The sequence below is a fragment of the Nelumbo nucifera genome, chromosome 4, assembly GCF_055504915.1.
Source record: "Nelumbo nucifera cultivar China Antique chromosome 4, China Antique-T2T, whole genome shotgun sequence".
In the NCBI taxonomy this organism is placed as follows: Eukaryota; Viridiplantae; Streptophyta; class Magnoliopsida; order Proteales; family Nelumbonaceae; genus Nelumbo; species Nelumbo nucifera.
In genome coordinates this window covers 48567056-48580767 of record NC_142652.1, presented here as the reverse complement: position 1 = coordinate 48580767, position 13712 = coordinate 48567056, and the positions used below count along the sequence as shown (strand labels likewise).

The window sequence follows — 13712 nt, the reverse complement described above, 5'->3', positions numbered from 1 at the left end:
TAACCATAAGGATGGCAATTTCCCCCGTAAAACCAGGGCCCCGCCCCACCCCGAATAGAGCGGGTTTTCCCCGACCCTAAACAAGGACAGGGCGGGGACATGGAAAATAATTTTTCCTCGAACCGGGTACAGGGCGGGGATGAGTTTTGTATATAATTCCCCGAACCCAAAGGTAAATTAGTAAAATATCTCTAGGTTTAATATTGATATTTAAAATATCTCCAAGTTTTTCCCAAAATTTTAAAATCTTAGGATCCCATAATTTTATTTTTGAATTACCCCTAAAGTATTATAGTTCAATTCTAAAATACCCCCAAATTCCTATATCTTATGTATAAATTGTCCATAAAATAGATAATTTTTAAGTAATTGCCTTAGAGCGGAGAAAATTTGAGGATTCCCTATCCCTGATGGGGAATGGATGCCCCGCCCCCCCACTGAGGACAGGGCAAGGTATTGTGACTTCGGGGCGAGGACGGGTAGGGGTGCCCTTCCCCGTTACCATTCCTATCTAACCGGTTCAGGGGGTGCCCTAAACCAGCCCCCCTGAACCGGTTAAAAAAAACAGTATCGATTCATTCGATATGCCCCTATCAGCATATCGGGCGTATCGATATTTTGAACCTTGGTCATTATATCTCTCCTCTCTTCTAGTGCAGAAAGGCATTATTTACAAAGCCATTTTGCATGACTATGATTTATCTTGTTTCTTCATATCTGTGACTAGCCGCGGATCTGTTGGATTGCTGGCTGAGGCGAATGCCCACAAATATGTATGTATTTGCATTGATCAAAACCAAATGGGATGAATACATTGGAGCTGGAAAAAACGGTTTGAAAATTGTATTCCCATGAACAGCAGAGTTTTGCATTTGTTCCATTCACTTTTGTATTTGCACTCTAAACAACAAACACAGCCTAAACAAAAAAAAAAAAAAAAAAACGAAAAGAATAAAAAAGGAAACAAAGGATAAATTACCTGTTGCAGCTGATGAGATAACAATCATCCAACTGCAACTAACACCTCTCCCTCTCCAACAAAGAACTACCGAGAAATAACACAGCTAAATCCCCAATAGGCCCAGTTATATGGAATGGTTTAGCTGAATGTAGAACCAATAAATAGTGTTTCGCACGGGTCATAAAATACATGTTAGCACCCACAGAGTACACACACTACATGCACATCTCACCGTGCATTGGAAACATCTCCCATGTCATGGAGAGATGTGTTCGCATTACACAGTTGGCATGCACTGTGGGGCGTCAATGCAAATTCCAAGCATTCAAATTCTCACTGTGGGTCTCATGTATCACTGGCATGAAACATTACAATTGGTTCCACAGCCAGCAACACAGCTAAGACGTTCAGCTAATCCGGATTCAGTCGTGACTCTGTGCCATACTGGCTCTCCAGCTGCTGAGAAATAATAGAAATGGTCTCTTTATCTACTGCTCAAGTAAAACAACCATTTAAAATATCTACTGCAAACAAACAATCTATTCTCTAATGCTTTAGTTTCAAAATATCTACTGCGACAACATCCTCTCTAATGTTTTCAAAATACTTTGTATCAAACCATATTGGAAGCATTACAAAACCAAATATTTTTTCAGAAGGCCTAGAAAACCTATCATTTCTTTTCCTGAGACTCATGGACGACATTTATAATGGTGCAAATGTACCTGTAATAGTAATGGAGGGGGATAAGCTTTAAAATACCAAACATCTCTCCCAAGTAATTGCATTCCCAGAAGGATGTGGAATAAAATCAAACCTACTTGTTATGCCCAAGGCATCAAACCTACTTAAAACTATGTGCTTTTATATATTTTTTTAGTATTTTCTCAAAAGTTGGTTTTTATATGTATTTTTTTGGAACCCAAACGATACGATACAATATACCTGATGTGGGGCATATCGTATCAAACCTTGGTTACTAGCATAACAGGATTAAGAGCCGAGTGCATTACCAGAATGATAGGAACATCCTCTGAACACAGTTTACATCCCAGGGGCAAATTTCACGGGCAACGAGAATTCCTAGTCCTGTAACCAACAGCAAGAACCATTCCTAGTAATACCTGCTTGCCCACATATAAAGAAACAGGAAACAGATAACCAAATTGTCTAAGCAAAGTCTAATCTAACTGAGATTGAACTAAATGCTCAAAAAATGTCACAAGAGTAGCAATTAGACAATCAGAAGCAAGACGAAAACTGGAACATCAGGAACTCCAAAAAGAAATTCTAAATGTGCTAATCAATCTGTGCTTTGTTAATCAGCCTCAGCATAAGCTGTCTCTAGATGAGCTTGCTCAGCTTCGCGCACCTCTTTCTCAGTTTTCCTGCCTTTCTTTGACTTGTAGTAAACACTCATGAATGTCCCAACAGCTCCATACTTCTTTCGGCAATGCTCATAGAGCTCAGCATCAAACATCCTCCAGAAGTTCCTCTCACTCAGCTCAGACACAGCATACTGTGGCTGGAAGCCATGGTTTTCAATCAACCAGTTCTCCATCCGACGGACAGCCTCTGCCCCATCAAATTCCTCACCCCTCAAAACGGGCCCTGGGGCATAGTAGATGCCAACATCTGTGTACATTTGAGCATATTCTGTATCTCCCTGTCTATGATGTAGCTCAAAACCAGGTTCAGGATAGACCATAGTTTTAACAGGAAGTTTGTACAGTCTGTGAGGACAGAGCCAAATTGGATATACCTGGAATGTAGCAAATAGAAATTGTTAACCAATCCCAAGGACCAGAACACAAAAATTCCCATTTTTTAAATTTTGGTAAATTGTCAGGAATGTTAACCAGTCCCAGGGACCAGATCTGGATTTCTTGATGCACATTTCTCTTACAAAATCCAGAAAACATCGTGCATAGCTAGTATTTGTTATGGTCCTAGTGATTGCAATGACTATTATCTACATATACACATGTCCGTTGGAGCTCGAACAAGTATGATTTTTTTGAACCAGATGATTGCAAGAGTCAAGAAAAGATAAAGAAAGAAAGAGAGAATCACACATACTGTGCAGCTAGAGATAATAAGAGAACAAAAAGGTTGCTTCAAAAAAAAGAGAACAAAAAGTCTCCTATTTCAAAAGTAAAATGAGGCATACCTCCATTTCATGGTGTGCCCACTCTAGTGCATCCCCGACCTTGTACAATGGAACAAGCATGTCCTGGATCACATGCATCTCATGGTAATACTTCCTGATTGCTTCACCTTGAGTAGCCTTCAGAAGAGAAACCTTAGGAGGCATCATCCACCCCAAGGTCCACCTGAACCACCATTGATCTGCAAATGGTAGAATCAGTTTTCCCTCCCAATACAAACACCTTGTATGCCTATGGTAGTACTCCCGTGTAGGAATGTATTCCACAAACTCCCCCTTCTTCAGAGCCTTCTCAGCATGCTGGTAGAACCAGGGCTTGAACCACCACCCAACACTGTTAATCACATTTCCCTTCTTCTTTGCCTCTTCCTTGGAGGCATATCTCCCAATCATGCAAACAGCTTTAGTGGGAGAATAAATCATGGTTTCTACAAAGTCTGGAACCTTCTCAGGGTTGTCCTGATCTCCATCTCGTGGTGCAAATGAATCTATATATGCTTGTGCAAGCTCCTTTAGATTACCCACAACCGGTTTGTAGGTCAGCCTCATGTATTCTTTAACAGGTATGAGCTTGATCTCTGCAGCAACAAGAAGCCCCAGTGTTCCCTGAGACCATGGAATTGCATAGAAGAGATCAGAGTACTCATTGTCTTTGGTCGCTCTGACTAACCTCCCATCTGCAAGAACAATCTCATATGCCACAACAGTATCAGAGAAGAGACCATAGAGGTGGGAACTCCCTTCAATTCCATAGCCATTGATGAGGCCTCCAACAGTGAGATCATCAAGCTCTGCAACCACAGCAAGAGAGAGGTTCATTGGAACTGTTGCCCTACTGATCTGGCCCATGTTGACTAGAGGCTCAACCCTTGCAATCATTCGCTCTTTGTCAATATCAAGGATGTTTCGAAATTCTGAGAGATCAACCTCAAAATGCCGTGCCCGCTTATAGTCAACATTCCGCATGCCAACAGCAATGTAGGGCTTACGGGCTGTGCAGACAAGACCATCCTTCGATGGGTTCCTTTGCTTGAGGCGGTTCACAACTTTCTTGACATTCTCATCATGTTCCTTTTGACGCCTTTTAAAGGACTTGCACTCTGATCTGACATCTCCAAGATAGGTGAGGAAGTAGATGCTGAAGGAGATAGGAAGGACAACAAAGATAACGATGATCCATCGAAACTTAACAAAGTAGTCTACCCAATTCTTCTTCCTCTTGGGTCGAAGAGGAGCCTCAAGGTCCGACATGGTGGAAGAAGAACAAAAATGATTTTAGCTGCATTGGAAAACATAAAGAACATAAGCTGTAAGCATTGACTCGTATTCAGCACTCTGATTTAGGGATGCCAATAGGAATGCAGAACAAAATCAACATGGACTAACCATATTTTTGTAATCCATAGCACATAAATAATAAGTTGGAGACAAAAGCAATAACACTAATTTAATTCTAGTTCAGAACTTTGGCAATCTGTATGATCATATCTCCTTGATTTAGAATTTCGCTTCCCATCAGTTGAAACATAAATGGGATGAGAAAAAAATTAGAAAGCAGAAAACAGAATAGATTGAGAAAGATTCAATGGAAAGAAGCAATAAATTAGGAACGCCACATCAGATATCAATTTATGTAAGATCACCTTCTCTGAACCAAAATGAAATAGAACCAAAAGGTCTGCTACTAATTGATGTCAGACTTGAATAACCCAAGGACGAGTCCAGAAGGTTTAGTATGGATTTAGGGGAAATTTTAGGACTAAAAGCAGAGATTGTTAGGTTAGGCATATATGACCACTTGTCTCCCACACCACACAAGAAGCAAAAAGTCTGAAGTACAAAAAAATATCAGAACAAAGATAATAGTTAAGATGCCAACATTTTCCATCAAACAGCATAGAAGTACCAGACAACCTGCAAATGAAATTTCCTGTTCCTGCAAAGGAAATAGAATAAAAGAAAACAAACTAAATCTGGAGGACTTTGCAAATAAGCAAAGTTGGTAGATGAAACTATTGAAGCTGAAAAAGAAAAAAGCATCCAAATTCAAAACCCTGTTCAAAGTGTGTTAATGGCAACAGAAGACCTGATATGTGTTTTTCTATCTCTACAGTGTGCACTGTCCAATAGTAAAAGCCAAAGCAGGTTTTACATTTCATATTCTGCAACTGGAGAAGAGATTATACAGTTTCTTCATGCAAGTAGATGGAAGCAAAGCTCCAAAGACAAAATTGGGTATCCCAGGGTTATTTTTCGAACTAAATGGTTCCTCCTTAGAAGTCATTTAGCAACTCCCTGTGAAATAAACATAATCCAAGGTTCACACCTGATCTGAGGCACGAGAGAGACCAGGTACACGTCTAGGCACACTAGGCACATGCCATTCCAAAGGTCTGTGCCTGGGCCTAGGCGAGGAGCAGACCTTGAAATGTGCCTCACCTATGTGCCTAGGCATGCCCTTTAAATCACTGGAGTGGGTAGGGGTTGGTTCATCTGAAAAATGTGTATGAAGGTCCGGGTTCATTCTTGTCAATCCTTGACATTCCCTTCATTTTTAAGGAGTATTTTGTTTTAATGGTTTGTATTCAGGTAAGAAAAATACAGTTCATTTAATACCTTATGGCTTTATGAGATAGTTTCTGAGAAAATTTAGCTAATGTAGGTGCACAATATGAAAAATAGGTAGGACCAAGGTTCAAAATATCGATACACCTGGATGCACCAGGAGTGTACCAATACTTCGAACCTTGCACTTCCTATTTTCTTTTTCATTTTTTTTTTCAAATTTCATGGGAGGGGGGCATTTTTATGTTATTTAATGATTAAAAAAAGAGTTTTTAAAAATACCTTAAAACATGTCTATCGTTGAGCAAAAGATACGGTATAAAAAAAGAGTTTTTATACATGGCATATCATGTTGACATTTTGAACCTTGGGTAGAACAAACTGAATTAAATAAAAGAAAATTAATATGGATGGATAGTTGAACACAAAGGAGATGTAGTAAATTAACAGATAGTGTTGTGCGCATAGAAGTATTGACATGTGTCTACCATGTGAATAAAACACAATGTCCAACACAACCACTAATTTCAGAAATTGAAAGGACCTTGTAAAGGAGGAGAGCATCAACAAACTCCACAGGGAAAAACTTCAACAAAACCTACCACTTAATGAATCCATCTGAGAAATCTTCTGCGTGACAAAACTTGGCTAGACTATTAGATTGTAATTATGTAATATCAAATTCATGTAGTACTTTTTGGACAAAACTATTCTACATACAACATACCTACCTAAGATGCAACAACAAGTCATATTTTAGATGATAAAAGAACTACACACAAAATCATAAAATACATTCAGGTAAAATGAAAAAGGGGCCAAAAACATGCACCTACAGTTTTCCATTTTCTCGAAGAAGCAGCTATGAAATACATAGCAAATGATACATCAAAAGAGAAAAAATTCATGCTCATCCTATAATCTTTTCCATGACGCCATTCAAGCAAAACCAGAAAACCAATATAAAACCTTCAAAGTAAAACATTTGCAGGTGAAAAAATAAGGTTGTGCTTGAGTCCTTGGGTAAATAAATTGGAAAAGAAAAGTCATGGCAAAATCCTTCAGGCATTTCTTAGGAAGCCTAAAAGAATTTCCAACAACTTTCTTTCTCTTCCTTATTTTCTGTGGAACCAAATGCAACCTTTAATAAGATTATAAAACCCTTCATGAAAGTAATAAAAATGTTTTTTTTTTTTTATGTCTACAAGTTGAAGAGGATAACATGAACTTTTGAAAAGCTCTAAATGTCACTTGAGCACTTTCAGTCAATAAAACTGATGGCATGGCATGTTAACAGAGAGGTGGAATAAGTAACTTAACCCAAATAAGTGGCAAGCAAGTCCATGTGATATGACTATATTATGTGTTTATATATAGTTTTTGAAGCTAAATGTCATTCCTCAAGAATTATGTCTTGCCAGATTTAAATAAATTTCTGAAATTTGTAGATGTTTTTATAGCATACCACTTAACATATTTTAAAACTGTTGATGCCATAGGGTACATCTAGAAGCACCCATGCAGCATCTAGTATCAGATAGAATACCAGTATGCTAGGCATGTTGTATACTTGTATAGGCCTCTATATATCATAAAGGGGAGGTGAAACCCCAGGGGAGGCTAAGTAACCTTTTCCATGCAAATAGAAGAGTCTGGTTACCAAAGAAACTCCAACGAAACCTGAAAATAATCCAACATAAGCCATCCACCTATTGTATAAACGTCAACATTTTAGATCTAATGCATTGGTGGGAAAACAAAGAGGGAAAATTATAGTGGCAGAAGAGCTCAAAGATCTAGAAGTGTAATTCAGAGGAAGCTATAAACATCAAAATAGTAAGAAGAAGAGCCCCCACAAAACCCCACTTTGGTAAATACCTAATACCGTTCTTCACACTTGCGCAGGTTTAAACTACCCAGTAAAAATAAATCAGCATTTTAAAAACTCCAGTCAGAGATCTGAATTCTGAATTTGGTAGTTATTTTCCCACTGGGACATATTAATGCATACAAGTATGTATGTGTATATAGCCAATTCACCCCGATATGCAGAAAGGGTGTATTGATACATGGAACCTTGCACTTCTTATTTTTTAGTTTTTTTATCAAAATTTCACCAGGGGCATTTTTATATTATTTAATTATTAAAAAAGAGTTTTTAAAAATACCTTAAAAGATGCGTATTACTGAGCAAAAGATAGGATATTGTATTTTATACTTTGAACCTTGATGGCATATATTAGGGCTTTGAGGACTATTACTGCATTACAGAGCTATCCTCTGATTTAATAAAGGGTAAATTACAGATAGGTACCCTGTACTTTGGGATAGTCACAGATAGGTACCCTGGACTTTCAATTGCAACACTTGAGTACCCTGAACTTTCAAAAATAGACACTTAGGTCCATCTGTTAGTATTCCGTCAGTTAAACATTGCATAATGCCAAAAATACCCTTCTTGTGTATTTCTGAGATCAATCTCAGGTAACCGAACGTCTCCCCATAATGACATTCTCACATAGACAGAAAATAAATAACATACTCAAATTTTCAGACAACAGCATTCTCTGGTGATGATTTTACTCCGAAGAATGATCTCGAAAAAATACACAAGAAGGATATTTTTAACATTATGTAATGTTTAACTGACGGAATACTAACGGATTGAGCCAAGTGTCTATTTTCGCGAGTTCAGGGTACCCCAAGTGTTGTAATTGAAAGTTCAGGGTACCTATCTGTCACTACCCCCAAATTACAGAGAGTACCTATCTGTAATTTACCCTTTAATAAATTTTGTTATCACCAAACTACTGAAAATAAAAAAGAATTTGGTGTCCAAGGAAGAAGCTCAGAAACAAAAAAGAAATTAAAATACCATGTAGAACTAGAGTGGAAAATCTAACGAGAATAACATTGAACAAGAATTCAATGTGAGATCTAAGAATACGAAGGAAAAATGGTAGTCATTCCACAAAACAACTAAACATGAAATACAATATGATTTGAAAATGATTTAAAGAACTTAACATGCCACTCAATTAAAGAAAAAAAAAAGAATAAAAAAGGACGACATATGCATTTCCTATTGTATGAATCTCAAGAAGATCAAGGATGCAACAACATAGTACTAATACTACAGCCTCCCTCAGTAGCTCCCATGATCATGAACCATACAATTTACAAATCCAAAGGCATGGGATCGAAACCTCTTCTCCTATTCTTCTTTGCATGCCTTTATTTTTAAATTTTGTTGGGAACTGGGGGGAGCAGCATGGGTGACTTTAGAGATAAGCATCACAATGTAGCAAAACATCTAGCTCGGAATGCAAAACAGCTGAAGATCAAGTAACATGCAACTCAAAAAGTTTGCATAACGCATAACTGTACAAATCAAACCTACATTGCCAGGAAACAGCAGATTAAGAGCAACAATGAAGATACTCAAAGAAAACCTAATAAGATCCGGTTCTAGCAACATCTCAGACAACTAAGAAACGGTAAAGAGACATCACTTCAAACGCCAAGAATTTCCAGATCCCACTCAGAACAGATCAACTCCATGAAAACACTTTCAACGACACAAATTGCAAAATACACTTATCTCGGACCCAGAAACACAGATCCGAAGCCCTAGACGAACCCACAAAAAAACATTGAAATTACCTCAACGAAATGCAGCTCAGAAACGGCAAGACCGGAGCCGGAAAAGATCCAGCATGTCAAAAAGCTTGAACAGAAAAGGTGAAGCAGAGGAGCTGAGATAAGAAAGAGTAAAACAGATCGAGTGAGATATATATATATATATAAAGAAGAACAAAGTAGTACAGAAACCAACGAGAGATACCCTGGAGATTCGCTGGCGGTCACGTTGGGATTCAGAAAGTCATGTGAGAATGTGACGGAATAGCATTAAAAATTTAAAATAATCTCACACAGGAAACTAATATAAAATTCATAAAAAGTTAAAAACAACCACAACCCAGATGCCCTCTTAGGGTTCTCATTCATTTGAAATCAAACCCTCAAAAAGTAAGAGAGTACGAAACGATAAAATAAGAAGGTAATAAGATAGGGTTTTTGGGACGCCATCAATGTACCTGACCGAGAAATGCAGTGACTGAGGTAATGCAGTGAGAGGGAGAGAGTGGGTGAGAGCTTGAGCGAAATTTGTCTCGACTCTCGTCTCGTTTTGTCTCGTTTCGTCTCGTATCGTCCCTCGTTATCAAGAAGACTCACAAAAAGAGTGACGCCCCTGGTTGTCTGGACATGGGGGATTAAATGACTGAAAACCACATTAGTGATATTTTCATGTGAAGACTGAAGACTGAAGACTGAGAATGAAGAAGAGTGTGAAGGTGCGAGAAAAAAGGGAGTGAAAACCACATTTTGGGGCCTGTCCATGGGTCGGGTCTGGGTCGGAACGGGTACCCCAGCCTAGCACTGATCCTAATTATCCTATTACCGATCAAAATGACCATCCCCATTGATAATCGGATCTAGTCCGATATATTATAGTGATAAATATAAGGAATAATTATTTAATATACTATTTAAATGTAACATGTACTTCTAAAAACTCCCCTCACTTTTTAAAATGGATTAATATCTCCCCTGTATTTATAATATTCAACAGAATCATTAAAAATCTCTTTTGTCCTTATTAATTGAAGCATTCAAAATAGAAAATACTAAGGTGGCGTTTGATAAATCTGAAATCCGAAATTTAAAAAGTTAAAAAATATATTAAAAGTGTTTTAAATTTGGAAAGAGATAGATGCTTTTTTTTTTTTTGACTTGTTAGAGGCTCTTAATAGACAAGGTTGTTTGTGTTGAATCAAACATTCTGGATTTGAAATTTCTTAATTTTACTATTTTACCCCTAAAACATAATATTTGGTAATTTTGAATGCAATTTGTACTATATCATAAAAAATAATTTATTAAATTCAAAATAATATTGAAAAATAATAATTAAATTATAAATAATTATAAAAAATTACAAAAAAAATTATTAAAATAAGAATAAAATTGAAAATACATATAAATTTATAAATTAAAATAAATTATTAAAAGTTGAAATAATAATGAAAATAGTAATAAAGTCCATGAAGCAATAAAAAATATTTAATAATTAGCAAATTAATATCTTAAAACTATTACAATATTTAATAATTAATACAAATAAAAATTATAAAAACTAATTTATTAAAATAAGAATAAAATTAGAAAGTACGTATAGGAAGACAAGGGAGAGAGTGTTAACCGCCACTACTAAGAGTTGTAGCGGTTGTAGTAAGAAGACAGAGGAGAGAGAGCACAAGCGGCTCATCATGGGAGAAGTGCAAATCGATTTCCCTCTTTCCTAAACTTCTCAACCAAGATGGATCTATGAAGCAAAGGATGTAGAGAACATCGAGGAGGAGGAGGAGGAAGAGAAGAAGAGGAGAGGGGGAGAGAGAGAGAAGGGCAAAGGGAGTAGCTTGCGTCGCTGGTTCACCATTGAGTAAAGAAGAAGAAGAAGAAGAGGAGGAGGAGGAGGATGAGGAGGAGGAGAGGGGGAGAGAGAGAGAGAAGGGTGAAGGGAGAAGCTTGCACTGCTGGTTTGCCATCGAGTAGAGAATAAGAAGAATGAGAGAGAGGGGGAGAGAGAAAAAGCCAAAGGGAGAATGAGGGGCATAATGAGTATGGACATTTTTGTCTTTCAATGCAATCTGAAACACATCTGAGCACGTTAAATCATTGGCCCGCCTCTTACAATTTCAGATCTAAAAATAAATTTCAGATCTTTTTTTAGACTCAACCCAAACAAAGGTGGCGTCTGAAAAACAACATTTTTAGACTTCAGAGGTTTGAAAATTATTATCAAACGCCATCTAAGTGTCCCTTCTACTCTTATTTTTAAGCAATAATAATCGAAAGAGGGCAACTCCATCCACCTATTCATACTAGTTTCAAGTATATATCGAGATCTATTGCACCTCTTTTCAGCACTTTTACGGCAAGTTTATCTTGGTTATTGAACTTTTTGATCTTAGAAGTTGTTTAGATCATTTGATTGTTTATTTTTTGTTCACATTTCAAATAGGAAGATTGGCTCTACCACTTCCTTGAGAAAATAAAAGATAGGTAATTTATTGGGATTTTTATTTTAGGTATAGCTCAATTTGGCTTTAAATCGTTGAGCTCAAATGGTTAAATGTGCTCTTTCAATTGATTTTTACAATTTTTTGACAGATCATGATGGGTTCAGCATTAACAATCTAATATTTGTTTTCTTATGTCCATCTGAAACATTATAATCCTAGTTGTGCAAGTTAATCTTTGCAAGTTTAAAGATCCATTTGTAAAACACCAAAATTCCAATTTTGCAAAGTTTAGTAAATTGAATCTTGTTTGCATCATCAAATCTTGCAATGGTTTCAACACCCATCAAAACGATTAGAAAATTATGACATCAAATTTGTTTTGATATATTTTTTTGCTTCACCATTAAAAGGGCAAAATGGGGTTTTGAAAAAATTTAACATCATATGTAAGGAAATCTTAACATGTTAGTGATGGAGGAGAGGGTCTTTGTCTAATGACATCACCTAGCAACGGAGGTTTTAGTCCATTTTGTAGGTAGTGGAGGTTCTAGTATTTATGTGAAATTCAAGGGAGGTTTAAGCCTTTTATGCTAAAAACTACTTATGTATACCTTGTTGACCTTTTAAAGGTTAAGTTTAACAGATAAAATCTAAAGAACAAAAGCTCCCTTAATTGTTCATTAAATTTTGAAAACATCTCTCTCCCTCCTCTCTCTCCTCCTCCCTCCTTTTTCTTTTCTTAGATGCTACAAAAACCGTGCCTGACTTCACTATTTCTCCCTCTTTCTCTTTTTCTCTCCCTTCCTCCTCTTGTTCTTGTTCTTGTACTTCTTCCATTTTCTCCATCTTCTCTATTTTCTCTTCCTCCTTCCATTTTTACTTACTTGAAAATGTTTCCTGGGTAACACTTACCTGAGTAAGTTCACTTATCCATGTTCTTTTGATTCTTAGGTAAATATTGTAGTGACTTTTTTACCCATAAAAAGACAATGTTAAAATGGAAAAACTTGTCCTATTATGTTTTATACACTTTTTCTCCAAATGGGAAAGTTACCCACCCACCTAGGAGATGGGGTAAGTTTTACTCGAATAAACGAAGATGACTTTACAATGGGGGCCTAGTATTTATTGCAAAAAAGAACACTATAAAGTTGGTCAATGGGAAAGAGATACCCATTGACCAACTTTCCCCTCTTATTTACTGGTAAACGAATGGTGCCTTAGAAGAAAAGAAAAGAAAGTTCCCTCTACTTTAACCTCTTCAAAATTTTCCATTGTCATTTTAAAGAAATGATATAGATAGACCCTTTTTCATTAGTTAGAGTTAATAACCTATCCAAAATGTTGATATCATGAACACTTCAAAATTTCCAATTTGCCTATGAATAATAATATTAGAATGTCCATTGACCAAAATACCACCAAGAAAGCTCTTTTTCATATTTCAATAATAAATGCATATTTCAAAATGCCTCCAAAAGACTTTTTATTGCAATATATTTATCATTGAAACTAGTGTAAGAGCAAGTGTAGAAATATTAACAATATACGACATATGGCATTTGGATTTAACTTTTATAACCAGAACCCAAGGCAAGTATCCACTTTATTCAATTCAAATCTAATTCAATTAAAATATCAACAGACCTATATGAAATTATGATAAATAAAAATCCATACCATGAATAAAAATTAGTTCACCTAAATCCCAAATTCCACTTAATTTTGAAGAATTTAAATACTAAAAATGATATTTTACATATGTGTGTAGATCCTAACAAATTGGATTAAGCAATACCTAAATTGGATCCAATTAATGAATGGATCAGATTCTCATATACAAATTGATCCACTTTGAAATCAAATATATTGAAGTCAATTTCATTTATAGTTTTATCCAAAACCAAAACCATAATTGACCCAAGCAATCCTA

At 36.4% G+C, this 13712-nt stretch overlaps 1 protein-coding gene across 2 annotated transcripts; it reads right to left on the bottom strand.

Moving 5' to 3' along the window:
* Positions 1–2127: 2127 nt before the first annotated feature.
* Positions 2128–10042, bottom strand: DWF1 (cell elongation protein / DWARF1 / DIMINUTO (DIM)). Of its 2 annotated transcripts, none has more exons than XM_010278994.2 (4): positions 9791–10042; positions 9357–9448; positions 3132–4407; positions 2128–2723 (listed from the first exon to the last, which is right to left on the bottom strand). In XM_010278994.2, the coding sequence occupies exons 3-4, from the start codon at positions 4377–4379 to the stop codon at positions 2280–2282; spliced, it is 1692 nt and encodes a 563-aa protein (XP_010277296.1). In that variant the 5' UTR covers positions 4380–4407; positions 9357–9448; positions 9791–10042; the 3' UTR covers positions 2128–2279. The 2 variants fall into 2 exon arrangements, with proteins under 2 accessions (XP_010277296.1, XP_088760258.1); XM_088904132.1 differs by having other exon boundaries at positions 9538–9813.
* Positions 10043–13712: the final 3670 nt, after the last annotated feature.

Excerpts from the sequence above, each read along its gene's own strand:
- DWF1 (XM_010278994.2), bottom strand. The coding sequence starts at position 4,379 with ATGTCGGACCTTGAGGCTCCTCTTCGACCCAAGAGGAAGAAGAATTGG. Across the intron at positions 2,724-3,131 it reads GGGCACACCATGAAATGGAG|GTATATCCAATTTGGCTCTG; the intron begins GTATGCCTCATT and ends GCTACATTCCAG.